The following is a 23,884-nucleotide window of genomic DNA, read 5'->3' as shown; positions in this document are numbered from 1 at the left end:
ATCTCTCCCACACACTGCCTCTCAATATATCCACAACACACACCGCCCCTATCCATAATATACCCTCTACAGCGCCTCTCTCCATAATACACCTTCTATACTGCCTCTCTCCATAATCTCACCCACACTGCCTCTATGTATTATATCCCCCTACACTCTTCCTCTCTGTATAATGTCCCCTACACACACTACCCCTCTGTGTAATATCCGTCATATATGCTGCCTCTCTCTGTAAGCGACCTTCCCCCCCCCACAAGATGGCCCTTTTTGTAATATCCCTTTATACACACTGCCTCTCTGTATATTGCCCCCCACACACTACCCCTCTGTATACTATCCTCCACACACACACTGCCCCTCCTGGTATATATGTCCCCCTCCTGGGCCCATGCTGGTTTTATTTGTCCTCTTTTTTGCATATACAGCTTTGGCAAAAATTAAGAGACCACTGCAAAATTTTCTGTTTTTCTGACTTTTCTCTTTATATTTTTGAGTAAAATGTAAATTATTTTATTCTATAAATTACTGACGACGTCTCCGAATTTCCAAGCAATAAATTTTGCATTTATTTTCTGAAAATGAGGAATGGTCAAAATAACCAAACAATGCACAGAATGCACAGCGCTTTCACACCTCAAATAATGCAAAGAAAACAGGTTCATCATCATTTGGAAACAACAATACTAATAATGTTTTACCTCAGGAGGAGTTCAGAAATCAATATTTTGTGGAATAACCATGATTTTTAATCCCAGCTTTCATGCGTCTTGGCCGCTTTCCTCCAGTCTGTCACACTGCTTTAGGGTTACCTTATCCTGGTGCAAAAATGTACGCAGTTCTTCTTTGTTTGATGGCTTGTGACTATCCATCTTCCTCTTGATTACATTCCAGAGGTTTTCAATGGGGTTCAGATCTGGAGATTGGGCTGGCCATGACAGGGTTTTGATGTGGTGGTCCTTCATCCACACATTGGTTGACCTAGCTGTGTGACATGGCGCATTGTCCTGCTGGAAAAACCAGTCCTCAGAGTTTGGGAACATTGCCTGAGCAGAAGGAAGCAACTGTTTTTCCAGGATAACCTTGTGTGTGGCTTGATTCATACGTCCTTCGCAAAGATTAATCTGCCCAATTGCTGAAGCATCTCCAGATCATCACCGATCCTCCACCAAATTTCACAGTAGGTGCTAGACACTGAGGCTTGTATACCTCTCCAGGTCTCCGTCTAACCATTAGATGACCAGGTGTTGGGCAAAGCTGAAAATTAGGCTCATCAGAGAAGATGACTGTGAGGTAAATCCGGAGATATGACGATAAATCATGACATTCAAGTCATGTCAGGAAGCCCTCTCCTGGTGTCACTACCCCCTTCCCTTCACACAACTGGTTTAGCAACAAATCCATGGCCATGTCCTGTGATATGGAAATTAGGTGGCTTTAGGACAATGGACACAGGATGACTCCCTGCCGTCACCCTGTAGTAGGAGCTGCTAGCTAGTTAGCAAGGCTATGGAAATAGCCAGACAGAACGACTCCAGTAAAAAATGGTTCATATCTCGCAAGCCATATTTCCGATAAATATGGCAACCATAAAAATGGTGTCTCCGCATGTGGACGATGCCGGCACCCCCTTTTTATGGGAACAGGACATTGGGAAATGCCCCAGGCGTGATATCAGCCAATGGGGAACTGGCAGACAGGTCATGAGTCCCCTCGTTCTGTAGCTAAATTCATAACTGTCACAATGAGAGCATTGGCGTCTGCCTACGACGCTCCCAGGCAAAGTTATAGCCAAAATCCCCTTTGCTGGATAATTCTGATCCATGCAGGGGGAGTGGCAGTGCTTCCCTGTGAGGTCACTAAGGTAGGAGGGGACCTGGATCTGCCCAGGTTGATAACCCTACTTCGGCCATTTTCCAGCGTTCTTCTGCTCGGGGGCCTGGTTGGGACAGACCTGTGAGAGAGTTCCTGGAAACCTGGTCTACAGCGCCCCCCTGTGGCCAGACGCACAAGGTAACTGATTGAATTGCATACCTGTTTTAAACCATGCTTTATCTGTAACTGTACTCTGACATATGTATATTCTGTAGATTCCCTATTGTATATATTGTAGTTTCTAGTGTGCTTTAGGCGATTAAATTATATAATTAATCTTGAGCTGTTCTGTTATCTCGATCTCGAATCCCACGTCCGTGTGTTCGGCTAATAGTTACCGTGAAGCGGTTGGTGGCAGCGAGTTGTGCCAAGGATTATTGTGGGGAGGCCAGTGAGATTCGGGAAGATATTATATATTCCGCCCGCGGAGGTCGGGGGAATATATACCTTACTCTCACCGGGGACCCTTCAATAATCGGCATAAGTAGTATAGCGGCCTCCTTGCTTATTGTCGGGCAATTCCATAATTGGCCTGACTATAAGAGGGGCGCTAGAGAGCGCGTCACGTGCTCTGTCTGTCGGTCGGGAGGTATAAAGTAGGGGTGACCCCCACTTGTTACCCCCCGATTGTGACGTACTGGTAGCCAGCGCGGGGGATTTCTGAGTGACCCCCCGGTGGTTTGTGACATATTGGTGGCAGCAGTGGGATCGAGATAATAGTGTGTGTGAGTGTGAGACCCATACTCCCAGACACTAAAGACTGCCTGCAGCAGCTGTGGCTGCTGGGGTCTTCAGACCAGCTCAACACTAGAGTGTCAGAGTGCAGATACTGTAAGGTGTGTGGAGGCATCAGGTGTCAGTTCTGTGTCAGTGACCAAAGTCTGCAACAATGGCTGATAGCACCAGGAGCAAAGCCAAAGGAATGGCCGATGCTCAGGCCAGAGACGATGAGGAGGTTGTCCACGAGCCCTCCAGGAGCTCGACGCCAGAAAACAGCTCTGCAGAGGACATTGCACAACCGGGCACTGCTGGACAAGATGAGGAGCAGCTCGACCAAGGGTCCTCAACGAGCCAGACGCCAGCCCTCCGCTCTGCAATGGACAGTGAAGCACCAGGCTCCGCAGCGGGCCGCAGATCACCACGTGCCATTCCACCGAGCCTGGGAGGCTCGGATAGCCTTCTTCAAATGGCTATGGCCCTACGCCAGGCTGGAGACCGGGAGGGCTACAAGGAACTCATGGCCGAGCGTGAGCGGCAAGCAGCGCGTGAAGAGCGCCAGGCAGAGCGTAACTACCAGCTGCAGCTAGCTCAGCTCCGGCCCTCATCAGCCACCCGTGACCTTCCAGACACCAAACTTCCAAAGGTCCGTGTTGAGGACTTCCCAGTGCTGGAGAAGGATGGAGACTTGGACTCTTTCTTGACTGCTTTTGAACGGACTTGCTTGCAGCATCATCTGAACAAGGACCAGTGGGCCAAATACCTGACCCCCCGTTTAAGGGGTAAGGCCCTGGATATCCTTGGGGACTTGCCTGCTGAGGCGGATCAGGGCTACGACACCATCAAGCGGGCCCTGATCCAACAGTACAACCTCACCCCGGAGTCCTACCGCAAGAAGTTCCGGACGCTGCAGAAGGGACCAAAGGACTCCTGGGCTGACCACCGGCGGGCACTTGCCCGAGCTGCCGACCACTGGACCCAAGGCCTGCAGCTTTCCACCGGACCGGAGATCCTGGACTTGTTCATCACGGAGCAACTCTTGTGGAACTGCCCTGAGGATCTCCGCCAGTTCATCCGAGACCAGAAGCCAAAGGGATCCACGGCTACAGCTGCCCTGGCAGATGACTACACCAACAATCGGGCTCCTGAAGCCAGGAGAGCAGCCACCAGCAGCACCTGGAGAGGGGGTAAGATGAACTCTGCGACTGCCCCACCTGCCCCTAGACTGCAGGGGGTGTCCCCCTCAACTCCCCTCTCCAGGCCCGTGGCAGAACCAAGACGGTGCCACCAGTGCAACCTACCTGGACACTTCAAGGCCATGTGCCCTCAGCGTCCCAAGGCCCCGGCTCCGTCCCCGTCCCAAGGGCCGCCCAAGGTGTATTGTGTGGGTGGGGGTGGTGGTAGGTCCCTGGACAGCTTCCAACCTGTCACCGTCGGCCAGTCTGTGACCATAGGACTGCGAGACAGCGCCTCGGAGGTGACTCTGGTGCGGCCTGAGATGGTGTCCCCCCAAGACTTGATCCCTGGAAAAACCCTCGCTGTCTCCGGGATTGGAGGCATTGACCCGGCGCTGCCTGTTGCTGACATTTATGTGGACTGGGGCGCAGGGCGAGGGGTGAGGGAGGTGGGGGTAACTGATCGGATCCCTGCAAACATGCTACTTGGGACAGATTTGGGGCAAATAACCTCCCAGTTTGGCCCCGCCCCAAAGGCTGAACCTTCAGCCAGTGCTGACGTGCCTCCGGACAATGTTAATGTGTTATCTATGAAAGATGTAAGGGAGGAGGGAGTGAACTCTGATATTTCTGCTTGCACAGACACCATAGACACACACACAGCTGCAGCTGTGACAGGGGAGGGGGTCAGAGAAAGGTGTGACAATGCCTCTACAAGTAACCAGCCTGTGAGCTGGGATCTGCTGCCCTCTGCAGGGATAAGCAGAGAGCAGGGTGCTGCAGGGGGAGGACCAGTGTGTGGGGTGGGGGCTACCACAGCAAATGTGGGGTCCCCAGAGATTTCACAGCGGGGTTCTGTTGCTGCAGGGGGGGAACAGGCAGGTGAGATTGGGGCCGGTCCAGGAGCGGAAGTGCTCCCAGGTAAGATCTCGGTGCAGGGTTCCCCCACAACCGGGGTGTCAGGAAGCCAGGTAGGTCTGCCTGAACCGGCGACTTGGTCAGGAACGGAGGAGGAGCAGGCACGACCCACGGTCGCAGCGGCTGTGGCCGCTGTCACCCGCAGTGGGAGTGCTGGAAGCCAAGGGGCCTCCCGGAGGTCCGATAGCTCTTCCCCTTCTGACCAAGTGGCAGCCGAGTCAGGTGGAGGCCAGGACACAGGTCCCGGGGTACTGACTGAAGATGTGACAGTCTCGTCGATTCTGGCCACATCTAGTCAGGGGTTTCAGGCAGCGTTAGAAGCTGACGACAGCCTGAAAGCTCTTAAGGAGCAGGCGGCACAGCCTCCCTCGGACTCGGACCCGGAGCGAGTGGTCTGGGACCAAGGACGGCTGTACCGGGCCACGGTCCAGCAGGGTTCACCGGAGGCGTGGCCCAGGGACCGACAGTTGGTGGTACCCTATCCGTTCCGGACGGAGTTGTTGCGGATCGCACATGAGATTCCGATGGCCGGACACCTAGGGATCGCTAAGACCAAGGCCAGGTTAAACCAGCATTTCTACTGGCCAAAAATGGGGGCCGATGTGGCTGCCTACTGCCGTTCGTGTGAAACCTGTCAGAGAGTGGGGAAGGCGGGGCCACGCCCCAAAGCCCCACTGGTATCTCTGCCCATCATCGATGAGCCTTTCAGGAGGGTGGCTGTGGATCTGGTCGGCCCGCTGGCCATCCCCAGCAGCTCCGGGAAACGCTTCATACTGACGGTAGTGGACTATGCCACCCGGTACCCAGAAGCAGTGGCCTTGTCGTCCATTCGGGCTGACAAGGTGGCCACCGCATTGCTGGAGATTTTCTCCCGAGTGGGTTTTCCCCAGGAAATGCTCACCGACCGGGGGACCCAATTCATGTCCCAGCTGATGGAGACCCTCTGTAAGCAAGTCCAGGTGCGACATCTGGTGGCCAGCCCGTACCATCCACAGACTAATGGCCTGTGCGAGCGGTTCAATGGCACCTTAAAGCAGATGCTTAAGATGTTGGTCGACTCCCATGGGCGTGACTGGGAGCGGTATCTCCCACACCTGTTATTTGCTTACCGGGAGGTTCCACAGGCCTCAACAGGATTCTCACCGTTTGAGCTCCTGTACGGGCGACGTGTGCGGGGCCCCCTGGCTCTGGTGAAAGAGGCTTGGGAAGGGGATTTGGCCACCCCTGGAGTGTCGGTTATCGAGTATGTCATGCGCTTCCGGGACAAAATGCAGGCCTTGACGCAACTGGTACACGACAATATGGCTCAAGCCCAGGCTGATCAGAAGCGTTGGTACGACCAGAACGCTTGTGAGAGGACCTACCAAGTGGGTCAAGAGGTGTGGGTACTGGTCCCCGTACCACAGGACAAGCTTCAGGCAGCCTGGGAAGGCCCATACCTCGTGTACCAGCAGCTCAACCCTGTGACGTACCTGGTCACCCTGGACCCTGCCCGTGGAAGGCGGAAGCCCTTCCATGTGAACATGATGAAGGCACATCATGAGCGGGAGGCATGTGCGCTCCCCGTGTGCAACCTGCCCGAGGAGGGAGAAGCGGAAACCCTCTTGGATATGCTAGCCCAGGTTAGGGCAGGCGGATCCATTGAGGATGTGGAGGTTGGCCACCAGCTCTTGGAGGACCAACGGTCCCAGCTGTGGGCCACCCTACACCCCTTCCGGGGGTTGTTTACCAACCAGCCCGGAAGGACTGACTTGGCTGTCCATCACGTGGACACTGGGGATCATCCCCCGATCCGGCGTTCAGCATATCGGGTCTCCCTGGAGGTGCAGCAACACATGCGCCAGGAGATTGACGAGATGCTGGAGCTGGGGGTGATCCAGGCATCCAACAGCGCTTGGGCCTCGCCTGTAGTCCTCGTCCCTAAGAAGGACCGAACCACTCGGTTCTGCGTGGACTACAGGGGGCTCAATGCTGTCACGGTCGCCGATGCGTACCCAATGCCACGCATCGATGACCTGCTCGATCAGTTGGCCGGGGCTCAGTACCTGACCATCATGGACCTGAGCCGGGGATATTGGCAGATCCCCCTGACTCGCAAGGCCAGGGAACGCTCTGCCTTTATTACCCCATTTGGACTGTACGAGCCCACGGTGATGCCATTCGGGATGAGGAATGCCCCTGCCACTTTCCAGCGGATGGTCAACACCCTGCTCAAGGGACTTGAAGGGTACGCGGCCGCGTACCTAGATGACATTGCCGTCTTCAGTCCCACCTGGGAGGACCACCTAGAGCATCTAGCACAGGTGCTCAGGCGGATCCACCGGGCAGGTTTGACCATCAAGCCGGGAAAGTGTCAGCTGGCCATGAGCGAGGTCCAGTACCTCGGTCACCGGGTAGGTGGGGGAACGCTGAAGCCCGAGCCTGAGAAAGTGGAGGCCATCGCATCCTGGCCCACCCCCAGGACCAAGAAGCAGGTGATGTCCTTCTTGGGGACCGCTGGGTACTATAGGAGGTTTGTTCCATGCTATAGTAGCCTGGCAAAGCCCTTGACGGACCTCACCAAGAAGAAGCTGCCCTCTGCAGTCGATTGGACAATGGACTGCGAGACAGCCTTCCGGGCCCTAAAGGACGCCCTGTCCAGCCCGCCCGTGCTACAGGCAGCCGACTTCACGCGGCCGTTTGTAGTACAGACCGACGCCAGTGACTTCGGCCTCGGTGCGGTGCTCAGCCAGGTGGACTCTGCGAGCCAAGAGCACCCAGTCTTGTACCTGAGCAGGAAGCTGTTACCAAGGGAAGTGGCCTATTCTACAATGGAGAAGGAGTGCCTGGCCATAGTGTGGGCCCTGCAGCGTCTGCAACCCTATCTATACGGGCGCCACTTCATCGTGGAGACGGACCACAATCCCCTCAGCTGGTTGCACACCGTCTCTGGGACGAATGGGCGATTGTTGCGATGGAGCCTTGCGCTCCAGCAATACAACTTCACCATTCGCCACAAAAGGGGCCGTGACCACGGTAACGCAGACGGGCTGTCCCGACAAGGAGAGGTCGCGGACGGGCGCACGGGGGAACACCGGAGTGTGCTGCCCCCTAGCGCCCTCAAAAGGGGGGAGGTGTGAGGTAAATCCGGAGATATGACGATAAATCATGACATTCAAGTCATGTCAGGAAGCCCTCTCCTGGTGTCACTACCCCCTTCCCTTCACACAACTGGTTTAGCAACAAATCCATGGCCATGTCCTGTGATATGGAAATTAGGTGGCTTTAGGACAATGGACACAGGATGACTCCCTGCCGTCACCCTGTAGTAGGAGCTGCTAGCTAGTTAGCAAGGCTATGGAAATAGCCAGACAGAACGACTCCAGTAAAAAATGGTTCATATCTCGCAAGCCATATTTCCGATAAATATGGCAACCATAAAAATGGTGTCTCCGCATGTGGACGATGCCGGCACCCCCTTTTTATGGGAACAGGACATTGGGAAATGCCCCAGGCGTGATATCAGCCAATGGGGAACTGGCAGACAGGTCATGAGTCCCCTCGTTCTGTAGCTAAATTCATAACTGTCACAATGAGAGCATTGGCGTCTGCCTACGACGCTCCCAGGCAAAGTTATAGCCAAAATCCCCTTTGCTGGATAATTCTGATCCATGCAGGGGGAGTGGCAGTGCTTCCCTGTGAGGTCACTAAGGTAGGAGGGGACCTGGATCTGCCCAGGTTGATAACCCTACTTCGGCCATTTTCCAGCGTTCTTCTGCTCGGGGGCCTGGTTGGGACAGACCTGTGAGAGAGTTCCTGGAAACCTGGTCTACAGCGCCCCCCTGTGGCCAGACGCACAAGGTAACTGATTGAATTGCATACCTGTTTTAAACCATGCTTTATCTGTAACTGTACTCTGACATATGTATATTCTGTAGATTCCCTATTGTATATATTGTAGTTTCTAGTGTGCTTTAGGCGATTAAATTATATAATTAATCTTGAGCTGTTCTGTTATCTCGATCTCGAATCCCACGTCCGTGTGTTCGGCTAATAGTTACCGTGAAGCGGTTGGTGGCAGCGAGTTGTGCCAAGGATTATTGTGGGGAGGCCAGTGAGATTCGGGAAGATATTATATATTCCGCCCGCGGAGGTCGGGGGAATATATACCTTACTCTCACCGGGGACCCTTCAATAATCGGCATAAGTAGTATAGCGGCCTCCTTGCTTATTGTCGGGCAATTCCATAATTGGCCTGACTATAAGAGGGGCGCTAGAGAGCGCGTCACGTGCTCTGTCTGTCGGTCGGGAGGTATAAAGTAGGGGTGACCCCCACTTGTTACCCCCCGATTGTGACGTACTGGTAGCCAGCGCGGGGGATTTCTGAGTGACCCCCCGGTGGTTTGTGACAATGACCTTACTCCAGTCCTCTATGGTCCAATCCTTATGGTCTTTGGCAAACTTCAGCCTGGCTCTCCTTTACTTCTCATTGATGAAAGGCTTTTTTCTAGCTTTGCATGACTTGAGCCCTGCCTCTAGGAGCCTGTTATGAACTATTCTTGCCGTGCACTTCACCCCAGCTGTCATTTGCCATTCCTTTTGTTGGTCACTTGATGTCATCCTGCGGTTGTTGAGTGACATTGGAATAAGATGACGGTCATCCCGATCAGTGGAGAGTCGCTTTCGCCCTCTGCCGGTCTGTACTCTGGTTGGAATTCAACTGATACTGGAAAGGCTGTCAGACGTGTAAAGAAGCTGATTTTCATAAAAGTGTGCAGTGGTCTCTTAATTTTTGCCAAAGCTGTATCTGTATGTCCCCTCACTGGGCTGCTCCTGGTATATTTGTCCCCATCCTGGTTTATTTGTCCCCATCCTGGGAGCCTCCTGGTATATATATCCCCCTCTTGGGCACATTCTAGTATATATGTCCCCTTCTTGGGCTCCCCCTGTATATTTGTGTGCCACAAAAAAAAAAATACAAAAACACGTTACTCACCCTCCCCGACTCCCACGTCGCACGACGTCCTCTCTGAGTTGCAATATATTCAGCTGGATGTGTGCCCTCCGACAAGCATCTAGCTGAAGAAAGGCAGGGGCTGGGGTCGACGGGCCCCCATCAATCGTTGTGCTGCTCCAGTCTACGGCTCACAAAGTGGTTACCTGACCCCGCTGGCTGCAGAGTCATCACCATCTCCCCGGCTCTGTTTTACTTCAGCAGTGTGATAAGGTCACAGGGTGATGACCTCATCACGCTGCTGCATGTTAGGCCACAAGATGATGCGCCAGCACTCTGCTCTGCTCCACTGACCTTTGCTTCAACACACAGCTAATTTGCATGCAATGCAAATTAGGTATGTGTAGTGGCAGAAGCGACACTGCCGGGCCCCTCTCCTGCTGCTGTGACTGCGGTCCAGTGAAGAGGGGCGCCCAGCCGCGGCACAGGGCTTAATAAAGCTAAGTTAAGTATTTGCCCCGGCCAGGCCCCCCTTTTCATCGGGCCCCATACACCAGTCATGGTTGTCATGCCCTGATGGTGGCCTTGACTCGGAGGCAGGCTGGCCCCGTGCCGCAGACACTGGGCAGGCTGGCCCCGTGCCGCAGACACTGGGCAGGCTGGCCCCGTGCCGCAGACACTGGCAGGCTGGCCCCAGACACTGGGCAGGCTGGCCCCGTGCCGCAGACACTGGCAGGCTGGCCCCGTGCCGCAGACACTGGCAGGCTGGCCCCAGACACTGGGCAGGCTGGCCCCGTGCCGCAGACACTGGCAGGCTGGCCCCGTGCCGCAGACACTGGCAGGCAGACACTGGCAGGCAGACACTGGCAGGCAGACACTGGCAGGCAGACACTGGCAGGCAGGCAGCAGGCCGCTCCTTCAGTGTCTCTTTCCCGCTCTGGCTCTGTACACTGGTCACCAGTTAGGAGCTGGGCCAGTGACACTGGGGATGTGGCCGCCACCTGTGGTCCTCCCGCTGCCTCATTAGCCGGATCTGTGACCCCGCCCTGGGCCTGGAGATGAGGGCTGATGCCGGCCATCCATCAGCGTCTCTTCGGGGGGCCGCGGCCTCTGTTCAGCCACTTCTGTGCCTCTTCCTGCAGGAAGCTGCGGGGTCCGTCCTCTGACAGCTCCTGTCTTGTAATCTACTGGTGTAAAGATTTACAGACTGCGGCCGAGCGAGCGAGGAGGGGGCAGCACCAGGGGGAAAGTGGCCGCACAATGTCTTGTGGACAGCATTACAAGAGAGCTACTGCCCGACGACTACTACAGCGGTGCAGTCATCTGCAGTGGCGATGTACAACAAGTCTCAGCCGTTACTGGTGTAATTTATAGCTATAAGATGCTAGAAGTCTCTGTGCATTAATCTTTAGTGACGGCTTTCTGGCTTCTGGAGACGCCCCCATTCTTGCACCTGGACCCCCATGTGGCAGTTTTAAGGGTCCAGTTGTAAGTGATGCAGGCACTGGGCCGCAGACACTTGGAGGGACGCAGGCACTGGGCCAAGGACCCTGGGAGGGAGGCAGGCACCGGGCCGAGGACCCTGGGAGGGACGCAGGCACCGGGCCGAGGACCCTGGGAGGGAGGCAGGCACCGGGCCGAGGACCCTGGGAGGGAGGCAGGCACCGGACCGAGGACACTGGGAGGGAAGCAGGCACCAGCTCGAGGACTCTGGGAGGGAGGCAGGCACCGGGCTGAGGACACTGGGAGGGAGGCAGGCACCAGGTCGAGGACCCTGGGAGGGAGGCAGGCACCGGGCCGAGGACACTGGGAGGGGAAGGCAGGCACCGGGCCGAGGACACTAGGAGGGAGGCAGGCACCAGGTTGAGGACCCTGGGAGGGAGGCAGACACTGGGAGGGAGGCAGGCACCGGACCAAGGACACTGGGAGGGAGGCAGGCACCGGGCCGAGGATACTGGGAGGGAGGCAGGCACCAGGCCGAGGATACTGGGAGGGAGGCAGGCACCAGGCCGAGGATACTGGGAGGGAGGCAGGCACCAGGCCGAGGATACTGGGAGGAAGGCAGGCACCAGGCCGAGGATACTGGGAGGGAGGCAGGCACCAGGCCGAGGATACTGGGAGGGAGGCAGGCACCGGGCCGAGGACACGGAGGGAGGCAGGCACCGGGCCGAGGACACTGGGAGGGAGGCAGGCACCGGGCCACAGACACTGGGACCACATGTGGCAGATTTGGGGTCTGATTTAAGTGACCAGTGTGCTCTCCAGGCAGGAGCCCGGCCAGCTCGTTGGGGCTGATTGTCCCGTGCTCCGGCTCGCACCTCGCCTCCGTTATCCTGGCTCGCACCTCGCCTCCGTTATCCTGGCTCGCACCTCGCCTCCGTTACCCCGGCTCGCACCTCGCCTCCATTACTCCGGCTCGCACCTCGCCTCCATTACTCCGGCTCGCACCTCGCCTCCATTACTCCGGCTCGCACCTCGCCTCCGTTATCCCGGCTTGCACCTCGTCTCCATTACTCCGGCTCGCACCTCGCCTCCATTACTCCGGCTCGCACCTCGTCTCCATTACTCCGGCTCGCACCTCGCCTCCATTACTCCGGCTCCCACCTCGCCTCCATTACTCCGGCTCCCACCTCGCCTCCATTACTCCGGCTCCCACCTCGCCTCCATTACTCCGGCTCACACCTCGCCTCCATTACTCCGGCTCGCACCTCGTCTCCATTACTCCGGCTCGCACCTCGTCTCCATTACTCCGGCTCGCACCTCGTCTCCATTACTCCGGCTCGCACCTCGCCTCCGTTACCCCGGCTCGCACCTCGTCTCCATTACTCCGGCTCGCACCTCGTCTCCATTACTCCGGCTCGCACCTCGTCTCCATTACTCCGGCTCGCACCTCGTCTCCATTACTCCGGCTCGCACCTCGTCTCCATTACTCCGGCTCGCACCTCGTCTCCATTACTCCGGCTCGCACCTCGCCTCCATTACTCCGGCTCGCACCTCGCCTCCATTACTCCGGCTCGCACCTCGTCTCCATTACTCCGGCTCGCACCTCGTCTCCATTACTCCGGCTCGCACCTCGTCTCCATTACTCCGGCTCGCACCTCGTCTCCATTACTCCGGCTCCCACCTCGTCTCCATTACTCCGGCTCGCACCTCGTCTCCATTACTCCGGCTCACACCTCGTCTCCATTACTCCGGCTCGCACCTCGTCTCCATTACTCCGGCTCGCACCTCGCCTCCATTACTCCGGCTCACACCTCGTCTCCATTACTCCGGCTCGCACCTCGTCTCCATTACTCCGGCTCGCACCTCGTCTCCATTACTCCGGCTCGCACCTCGTCTCCATTACTCCGGCTCGCACCTCGCCTCCATTACTCCGGCTCGCACCTCGTCTCCATTACTCCGGCTCCCACCTCGTCTCCATTACTCCGGCTCCCACCTCGTCTCCATTACTCCGGCTCCCACCTCGCCTCCATTACTCCGGCTCCCACCTCGTCTCCATTGCTCCGGCTCCCACCTCGTCTCCATTACTCCGGCTCGCACCTCGCCTCCATTACTCCGGCTCGCACCTCGTCTCCATTACTCCGGCTCGCACCTCGTCTCCGTTACTCTGGCTCGCACCTCGCCCCCATTATCCCGGGGGGCGTTACTCCGGCTCGCACCTCGTCTCCGTTACTCCGGCTCGCACCTCGTCTCCATTACTCCGGTTCGCACCTCGCCTCCGTTACTCTGGCTCGCACCTCGCCCCCATTATCCCGGGGGGCGTTACTCCGGCTCGCACCTCGTCTCCGTTACTCCGGCTCGCACCTCGCCTCCATGATCCCGGCTCGTCACCTTTACAGACAGTTGGACTTTTAGCGGCTCGGAGCGTCCTGTCCCCATCAGACACCTTTGTCCTCTGGCAGCGCACGCCCTCCGCCGTCTGAGCCCCTGGTTCCCATCCAGCGATTATGATGAGAATGCGGCACGGCGCCCGGTCTCATGGAGCTCACCGCACTGTACGCCGCCCGCGTCTCCCGGCTCGGGATCATATCACCATGGCAGGGACCATGTAATCATTTTAGAAAGATTCCCAGTGGCTGAGTCAATGGTCGCCACCCCCCCATCCCCGGATGTAACGCACCATAACAGATAATGGGAATATACGGGGAGACGCGCGATTGTCCGCAGTTATTATTGATACCTACCGGAGGGGGGGGTCGGGTGACAGCCATGAAATCGGAAAATTCCTGCCGCAATATACAAAGCTTCCCCCAAATAAAAGGACCCCTGACAATGGCGCCCCCACCTGCTTTTTTTTTTTTTTTTGGTTGACTTGTTTATCCATTGACCATAGAAATAGTGCGTCGCTCGGAGTGGCCCATGGGAAGAGGTTTGGGGCTGAGTTGGTACAGTTTCCTCGCTGTCAGGGCGCTGGAATTAATGGTGTTTTGATGACACAAATTTTGAAGAGCAGACAAAGAGCGTGACGGGGCCGAGCCGTGGCCCCATAGAAGCGGGACCCTCCTCTCCCCCAGCCCCCTTGTCCTCGCTGTCATCCGTCTGCCAATCTTCCTGTCCATGCCTATTTAAAGACGCCTTTCATGGTGTATTCTTTCCCACAGGGTTTGCCAGATCGGGCCCGGTGCCTGGGTTCCAGGGGGACACACTGCAGTTGGCCTTCATCGACTTAAGACAAGTAAGCCTTTGTTGTTTTTTGTGCTTTATTTCTCTTTTAAGATGTGTGACTGAGGGCCCATGAGGTCTTAAGGAGCGAGAGAAGGAATGGGGAGGGGGGCTCCAAGGAAGAGGTGGGAGCGGAGAAAGAAAGGAGACTCTCCAAGGATTAAACGCCGGAGACCTTGCGTCCTTTTCTCGCCCTGTTTTTTTTTTTTTTTTTAGAGGGGCTGTCAGGGTAGGTTCCTCGGCCGGCGCCGTGATGGACGCGAGGGATACTGACGCCGCGCTGCTGCACCCATGTCTGACCTCCGCGTGGTGCACCATGTATACGACTTCTCGTAGGGCACCGGATAACGTAGCAAGCTTGTAAGGCTAAACAAGAGGGCAAGGGAGCACCCTGCCAAATCCGTAGGAGAGAATTGGGCCAGACGGGCGAGGGAAGGAAGCAGAAGAGCGCAGGAAACTGGTCCTGAAGATGCTCATACTAGACGTGTCCTCCAGGGGACGGACGGAGCTGATCACTGGCGGGCTCTCCCATTATATGGTCTAGTGAAGCCCCCGGACTGACCCATAATGGTAAAGTCCTTGACATTGCCCACCCAGATCCTGTCTCCACTCTCTCATCAAAGCCGGGAGTTATTGCACTAAAGCTCTCATATTGCACCCTGGTGTACAAAGAGGCCCGTCTGTACCTCTGTAGTCACACTAGGGCACATAGAGGCCCGTCTGTACCTCTGTAGTCACCCTGGAGAACATTGAGGCCAGTCTGTACCTCTGTAGTCACCCTGGAGCACATAGAGGCCCGTCTGTACCTCTGTAGTCACCCTGGAGCACATAGAGGTCCGTCTGTACCTCTGTAGTCACCCTGGAGCACATAGAGGCCCGTCTGTACCTCTGTAGTCACCCTGGAGCACATAGAGGCCCGTCTGTACCTCTGTAGTCACCCTGGAGCACATAGAGACCCGTCTATACCTCTGTAGTCACCCTGGGGGCACATAGAGGCCCGTCTGCTCCTCTATAGGCACCCTGGTGTACAAAGAGGCCCGTCTGTACCTCTGTAGGCACCCTGGGGCACATAGAGGCCCGTCTGTACCTCTGTAGTTACCCTAGTGGACATAGAGGCCCGTCTATACCTCTGTAGTCACCCTGGGGTACATAGAGGCCTGTCTGCTCCTCTATAGGCACTCTGTGGCACATAGAGCCCTGTCTGTATCTATGTAGTCACCCTGGGGCACATAGAGGCCCGTCTGCTCCTCTATAGGCACCCTGCGGCACATAGAGGCCCGTCTGTACCTCTGTAGGCACCCTGGTGTACAAAGAGGCCCGTCTGTACCTCTATAGTCACCCTGGGACACATAGGCCCGTCTGCTCCTCTATAGGCACTCTGTGGCACATAGAGCCCTGTCTGTACCTATGTAGTCACCCTGGGGCACATAGAGGCCCGTCTGCTCCTCTATAGGCACCCTGCGGCACATAGAGGCCCGTCTTCACCTCTGTAGTCACCCTGGAGCACATAGAGGCCCGTCTATACCTCTGTAGTTACACTGGGGCACTTAGAGGCCCGTCTGCTGATCTGTAGTCCCCCCGGGGCACATAGAGGGGTATTTCCATGGTAAGTGATGGGAAATGTCTGAGACTTGATGTCAATTTGGGATCGTCCAATCTACTTGTGGCATTCTGTTCTTTCTAAGGAACAGCTGATGGTCGTGCACCGTCACCGTTCCCCTTCAGCTGAGAAGAGGCCAGAGTGGGCCACAGACCTCAGGGGGGAGCCATTAAGCCAGGCAGTACCGCCAATACGGTATTGTGTAATACTTAATCTCACCTGCGGAGGTGCTGCAGGGACATCCAACCAGCTGATCCCTGATGGTCCCTGCAGGGGGGACGCTCTGTGATATCCCCTATAACGATACAGAGCATGTGTAATTAGCCGTCCGGTGGCCCCAGCTGACACCACGCGAGGCCCCTCTGTCCCGGCTGACACCACGCGAGGCCCCTCTGTCCCGGCTGACACCACGCGAGGCCCCTCTGTCCCGGCTGACACCACGCGAGGCCCCTCTGTCCCGGCTGACACCACGCGAGGCCCCTCTGTCCCGGCTGACACCACGCGAGGCCCCTCTGTCCCGGCTGACACCACGCGAGGCCCCTCTGTCCCGGCTGACACCACGCGAGGCCCCTCTGTCCCGGCTGACACCACGCGAGGCCCCTCTGTCCCGGCTGACACCACGCGAGGCCCCTCTGTCCCGGCTGACACCACGCGAGGCCCCTCTGTCCCGGCTGACACCACGCGAGGCCCCTCTGTCCCGGCTGACACCACGCGAGGCCCCTCTGTCCCGGGTGACACCACGCGAGGCCCCTCTGTCCCGGCTGACACCACGCGAGGCCCCTCTGTCCCGGCTGACACCACGCGAGGCCCCTCTGTCCCGGCTGACACCACGCGAGGCCCCTCTGTCCCGGCTGACACCACGCGAGGGCCCTCGTCATTTTTTATGCCATGTGGAGTTGATGCCACCATGAACTTTATACAGGTTTTCGCTCATTTACCCTTTCCTCCGGCCTGTAATCCGGGGGTCCCGGCCACATCTGGCCAGATTCCTGCCCTGTTATTCACATCTCCGGCCCGGAAAATATTAACTTGTAGTTCAAACCGGTGCACCTCAATGAGCTGCGGAGATGAAAGGCGGGCACGGACGTGGCAGAGCCGCAGCTCGTCCCTGTGAAGCCCCTTCTTCTCCTTGTATTGATATGCCAGGGGCAGAGGAGGAGGAGGAGGAGAAGGTGTTGAATTGTGCACTGTCATCGCTTTTGCTGAGAAGATGGATGGGCTCGGATGGAAAGTGTGAATGAAGTTGGGAGTCATTGACGGATGTTCTGTCCTATAAAGCCCATCTCTCTATGTGTCTCCCAGTAAACAACAACAAGCAGCCGGGCTGGCACTTTGTCTGTGCTGCCACGATGATGCAGTACCTCTTGTATTCATGGCTCTTCCCGATGCTCCAGGGGTATAACGTGCACTGACATTATCCTCTCTCCATCGATGATCCTGTCTGGAGGAGCTTTCATCTGGTAATGGATGAGCCTGAGAAGAGTGATGGCGGCGCCATCCGTCATCCTGTGACATGGCCGGGCCGCGCTTCATTAACACGCCGTTGGGAACCTTCCCTTCGCCATATGTAACCTAGGTTTTTTGTTTTCTGGTCGGTTTTCTTAGTTTTTGTTCTCTACCTTTTTTTCTTCTTCTTCAGTTGAGCGCCTCAAATCTTGCATTTTCGGTAAAAAAAAAACCCCTTATGTGAGAATGGCGCGGTTTATCGGCTCTAGCGGTCACCTGGCAACGTTTTTTTTTTTAACGCTTTCCAATGATATTTATGCCTGGGTTTTCCTACGGCGGCACAAAGACGAGAAGTTAATTTGTCATTGCTGAAGACGGTATTACGGCTGGGAATCGGCGGACCTTCATAGGTGTCTTAGAAGACGTCCAACCCAATGTGGCCGCGGTGCCAAATTGTCAGGCACTTGGGGTTTTGAGGACTGGGAACTATTTGGGGGCCGGGTGGACGGCTTTGTTGCTTTTACGTGATAGACTTTCTGTGGCGCCATTTAGCTCTTTGGCGCCGGGGCGTCTACTTTTTCTCCACGGTCTCGAAAACACCTCCTGTAGTAATGTCCATCTGACGAAATACAAGTCTGCTTTTTCATCCATGTTTGAGAAAGCCGTATGGCCACCGTTGTGCCTCCCGCAAAGATGTCTCTCTTCTCGTTCCCTCATACACATGGACGCTCAGTTTTGCTGTCCGCTCTCTCTCCTGATTCCCTCATACACATGGGCGCTCAGTTTGGCTGACCGCGCTCTCCCCTGATTCCCTCGTACACATGGGCACTCAGTTTGGCTGGCTGCGCTCTCTCCTGATTCCCTCATACACATGGGCGCTCAGTTTGGCTGTCCGCTCTCTCCCCTGATTCCCTCATACACATGGACTCTCAGTTTGGGTGACCGCTATCTCTCCTGATTCCCTCATACACATGGACTCTCAGTTTGGGTGACCGCTATCTCTCCTGATTCCCTCATACACATGGACTCTCAGTTTAGCTGGCCGCTATCTCTCCTGATTCCCTCATACATATGGACTCTCAGTTTGGGTGACCGCTATTTCTCCTGATTCCCTCATACACATGGGCGCTCAGTTTGGCTGGCCGCTATCTCTCCTGATTCCCTCATACACATGGGCGCTCAGTTTGGCTGGCCGCTATCTCTCCTGATTCCCTCATACATATGGACTCTCAGTTTGGGTGACCGCTATTTCTCCTGATTCCCTCATACACATGGGCGCTCAGTTTAGCTGGCCGCTATCTCTCCTGATTCCCTCATACATATGGACTCTCAGTTTGGCTGACCGCTATCTCTCCTGATTCCCTCATACACATGGGCGCTCAGTTTGGCTGGCCGCTATCTCTCCTGATTCCCTCATACACATGGGCGCTCAGTTGGGCTGGCCGCTATCTCTCCTGATTTCCTCATATACATGGGCCCTCAGTTTGCCTGACCGCTATCTCCTGATTCCCTCATACACATGGACTCTCAGTTTGGGTGGCCGCGCTCTCTCCTGATTCTCTCATACATATGGATGCTCAGTTTGGCTGACCACTCTCTCCTGATTCCCTCATACACATGGCCCCTCAGTTTGGGTGGCCGCGCTCTCTCCTGATTCCCTCATACATATGGATGCTCAGTTTGGCTGACCACTCTCTCCTGATTCCCTCATACACATGGCCCCTCAGTTTGGGTGGCCGCTATCTCTCCTGATTCCCTCAAACACATGGACTCTCAGTTGGGCTGGCCGCGCTCTCTCCTGATTCCCTCATACACATGGGCCCTCAGTTTTGCTGTCCGCTATTTCTCCTAACTTCATTATTCGGTACCTATAGGCTCTTGGTTTAGCACAATGAAAAAAAATATAACACCTATACTGCCTAAGAAATGGCTCTAGCAATTCTCCCCTTAGGTTTTGAGACCTCTTGGCACCTATGTCAATATTCTTCTCTCATCACTGTCCTCTTCAGTATTCTCGGGGTCCCATCACTAAACTTGTGCCGTGCACTGGTCCACATTGAGTCACCACTGATTCTCGGATTTCCTTAGAGAAAAGGTCCTATATCAGCTCCTGCTGCCATCCGATTAGCTTTAGGCCTCCTGAGGTGTTTCATGAGCTGCCACACCATGGATGCCGTAGATCTCACCAATATTTAAAGACCGCCTATCCGAATACAATTGTACTTAACACCCAACTGATGTTATCCATGAAATGCTTCCACGGCTTAAGCCCCTGCTGTAGAGACTTAGGGCATTGTCCCTGCGTAGATCATTTCGATGGTTCTCGTGACAGGAAGTCTTCATATTGGGTGGATTTGACCAACACAGTCTCCCACTTGTAAATATGTTGAAGAAAGGTTTCCCCTATTTGAAGTCTGGTACATAAGGTTAAATTCTGGTAAAGCACATGGCTGTTGACTTTTGTCATCTTCCCTTTTTGGCCACGAATGATTACTTGGACTCTAATGTTCTCAAGAAGAACATTAGACGTACCACATGAGTCTAAAGATGGTCACACCTCTTAGAAAGCCAACGTTTGGCCCACAACCTTTCATCCAGACTTTCACTGCGCATGTACACTGGACTCATGAGTAGGGAATAAGGTCTCACTAGACACCTCTCCACTTATCAATAAAGAATCGGGCATGGTTAATCCAATATGCCTGATCATAGTTAACTCCAACACTGGAAAAGGACATTATGGTTGGAAGAATAGAAGGAACAAGGAGAGAGACCAGAATTTCGATGGCTTGACACAATCAAGAAACTGTCTTTGTTGGGTCACCCCCCCATACACATGACCAGTCTCCCCTTAGTCATCGCCTTAAGACTAAGAAACAGTATGTAGAATGATTGTATCGCAAAAGAGCTTGTGCCCAGTGATAAGACGTTTATTAATGCAAATCTCAAACCCAAAGGGATGCCGATGGATTTGGTTTAAAAAAACGTAAAATTATATACATAAGTTTGAGGCTGAAATGGGTCATTTACTTTCAGAATATTCCATCATACCATACTGAAGGGCCTAGAAGTCACTGCTTAACCTCAAGGTGGCGCTGTTTACCCTTGTACCATGTACTGCTGACCTGCTGCAGCCGGTGATTGTAAGACACCTGCTGAGCGTACTAGATACAAGCACCCTTCCGTGTGCCTATCCTGATAACCGTACATTCTAGGAAATCTTGTGTTCACTGCTTTGTTGAGACATTTTTAGTTTCTTCAGCCATTTTTTGGTGGGTTGGTGGCATTCCCTTTAAGCATCCGTTGGGGCATTTTGGTTCTCCATCTATATACGTGTCCTAATCCATGTTTTTTTGTGACTACAAGTAGAGGAACGTATCGTTCGTCTCCAGCCCATAAGGGGTAATCCTCTTACTAACTTTGAAAGCCAAAGATTTGGTATATGTGGTGCAGTATTAACACAAAACTCTTTGCCAAAAGAAGGGAAGATCCAGGGAAAACGGGTCTACCACATCCTGGTTACCCATCAAAACCGTACTGGTAGGGTCCATGTATGCTCATCGTCAACTTTCGGAATAAGAGTGCTCTAATGGTGTGTGGATTGGCAAGATCCTTTTGGCTTCACTCTATGACTTGAATGTTTTGATCCTTGCTCCTCAGATTTTGGTAAATTTTGTGCCCAGTAGTTTTGTAGTCTACATTTTGCCTGCATTGCACACATCATATGAAGACTGCAATCCCTGGTGAAGGACATTATGGTTGGAAGAATAGAAGGACAAGGCGTAGAGGATGACCAAAAACCTGATGGCTTGATACAATCAAGAAACAGTGAAGAAGATCTTGGTGGACTTATCTAGGCTGAGAAGACCCTGGTGGATGTATCGAAGCGGGAAAGACCCTGGTGGACGTATCAAAGCGGAGAAGGCCCTGGTTGACCTATCTAGGTGGAGAAGGCCCTGGTTGACCTATCTAGGTGGAGAAGGCCCTGGTTGACCTATCTAGGTGGAGAAGACCTTGGTGGACCTATCTAGGCAAAGACCTTGGTGGACCTATCTAGGTGGAGAAGACCCTGGTAGACCTCTTTAGGCAGCGAACACCCTGGTAAACCTATCTAGGGTGCACATGAACGATCTTACAGAGAGGGTTCATCCATCAAGTCGCCATGGCTCAAGATCGAGCTGAAGGCCGTTAAAAAGGAAAAAAAAAAGTTTTGCAGTCTGTGGAAGACTAAGTTTAATGAGTCTCCACCAGTGTGGGCTCTTTATTTATATCACCTTTTTTATGGAGGTCCAATAGAAGATTATTAGACTACTGGATGGCACGAGAATTAGCTACAATTTGTCATGTCCTATCATCCGGCATACTAGGATCTGTCCCAATATCGGTTATTACTGAAGACCACCATGATGAATCAAGAGCTCAGACCCCTTGTATAGGTAGTTCCTTTTCCGTTACAGGAGCCACACCTCGTTTTACTGATCATTAGCTGTAAGATTTTAACCACCTGTAGAAGGAAGGTCCTTAGAGTTGATGCATAACTTCCAAGAAATCGAGTGTTAATATGGTGGAGAACATGGCCGATAGTTCGTAGATCTAAAGTTGCCGATGACGCTGTTCATGGACTGTGGTCGTTCTTGCACTGATAGTGGGAATTTTACAAAGACTCTACAGCTGCATTTGAAGCTTTCTGTGGGATCCCACCAGACCCCATCATCTCTCTGCCTTTTATGCCATTAGTAAGGAGGTCCAGGACAACGTGCCTCGTCTTCCGGAGATGGTGGCCAAAGTAGGAGCTAAACTCCTTCTTGCCTCAAAACACGTTCCAACCCTAAGCAGAGGTCTTCCTCAGCTGTCTTGTTGGCAGCAGCTACATCTGTATGTGGAGTCGACTCTATTTTTTGTCCTTTTGCTTTGTGCCAGATTTCTCTTGCTTTCGAGAGATTGGCTTGAGAACAATGGTGGTGGTTTGTGTATATCGGAGCTTGTGTTGGGTGAAGTGTTGTGTAATTGACCTGACTCTCATCGCCTTGCGCGTTTTCTTCCATCACTTGGCAGTTGTGCACATTAAACCAGGTCATGGAGTTTATCTTTTGTCCTCATTTGCCATCTTATCGTGACGGGGATACGACTTTTACATGTTCAGTCGGATGGTTTTTTTACTTGGGGGTTCGTCCAGGACCAATAGTTATAACGGAACCTGAGTATTGTGCACCACAGAGAAGATTGTAGCTAAGTGCTCTGTTACATAAACTTTCTCCAAACCTGGAAAGCTTTCACTTCTTACCGTACAGACCCTCTGCCTCACTTCTTAATGGGTTAACGAGCTGCCTCGTCGCAGCGACACCTCGGGGACCTGACAGTCGGCTCTGCACCCTGGACATTAATGCATGGGCCCGGCGCAGGCTCCCAGCGTTCAGCTCCGTAAACCTCCCCTTATGTCACTAGTGTGACCTGACGAGTGGAAGGAGCGAGATTAAACAAGCCGTCCTCGTCACTTGCCGCTTATTCCAGGGTATCATAAACCGTATCCAGAAAAAACCGCGGGGTGCATATTTGGGGGATGGATGTCCCAGGAAAGTGGAAGCGCTGTGCACGGCAGGAATGCCTTCTATAAGAATGTAGCGATAACTTATACAATGGTCCGCTCTCGTCTACGGGCTTTGGGGACTAAGCGGTGGCCTGGGACGTGAAGTCTGCAGCTATCGGCAAGGATCATGCTCCATGGGAAGACTTCTGAACTCCACCGCACTGCTAGCTGGGAGCACCGCTGGTTTACTGGGGTGCCGGTGTGACTCCAAGCCATACGTAGAAATCTACACCATCTTGACTCCCTCCTGAAACACTCAGTGCTCCTGAAGGATCCTGCTACCTGTCTCTTTCCCTCCTTACATCCCGATTAATACGAGTAAACTGCCCACTACAGGATCGGCACAATCCTCTCAGAGATTCTCCACTGCTGCGACCGTTCCAGTTGTATAATGGTCTACATATAGATGCGGTGGCCTCAGTCAGATGCTCGGTGGAGGAAACGTATCCTTTGAAGGTTGCTCTGACTGGTGGTTTCTGCTCCATGACATTGTCCCCGGAGGTTGGGGCGGCTCGTCCAAGCTGATAATACCTCACCTCTAATGTCTTCCTGATGAAAAATTCACGAGGCCGGCATTGTATTACCTCCTACCTGTTATGGGGGATGGGGCCGGTCTCTGGACACCATGCACTCTCCAGATTTACTCTCATTTCTGATCAATGCTACTCAACACGTGTTGAGAGTATATATTTGGGGTGGTCTTCCATGCGCTCCCCACCCTTCGTTCTCTGGCAGTATCTGCACCCACCCTGCTTTCACCTGAAATATTGCTAATCACTTTTCATTTTCTGGCAGTTTCGGTGCCCACCCTTTGTTTCCCCGTAGAGTGGGCGCCCACCGTTTGTTACCCCGTAGTGTGGGTGCCCACCCTTTGTTTCCCCTTAGTGTCATCGCCCACCCTTTGTTACCCCCTAGTGTCGTCACCCAGCATTTGTTCTCTGGTAGTGTCGGCACCCACCCTTTGTTCTCCGGTA

The 23,884-nt window shown here is 54.3% G+C and overlaps 1 protein-coding gene across 1 annotated transcript in view; it reads left to right on the top strand.

Moving 5' to 3' along the window:
• Positions 1-23,884, top strand: part of LOC142260680 (exocyst complex component 6B-like) — a 296,256-nt gene that overhangs the window by 179,576 nt on the left and 92,796 nt on the right. The window contains 1 exon segment of the mRNA XM_075332046.1: positions 14,217-14,290. Coding sequence (XP_075188161.1) covers positions 14,217-14,290 — 74 coding nt within the window.

Source organism: Anomaloglossus baeobatrachus, unplaced genomic scaffold, assembly GCF_048569485.1.
Source record: "Anomaloglossus baeobatrachus isolate aAnoBae1 unplaced genomic scaffold, aAnoBae1.hap1 Scaffold_160, whole genome shotgun sequence".
In the NCBI taxonomy this organism is placed as follows: Eukaryota; Metazoa; Chordata; class Amphibia; order Anura; family Aromobatidae; genus Anomaloglossus; species Anomaloglossus baeobatrachus.
This window is presented reverse-complemented; position numbering and strand designations above follow the sequence as displayed.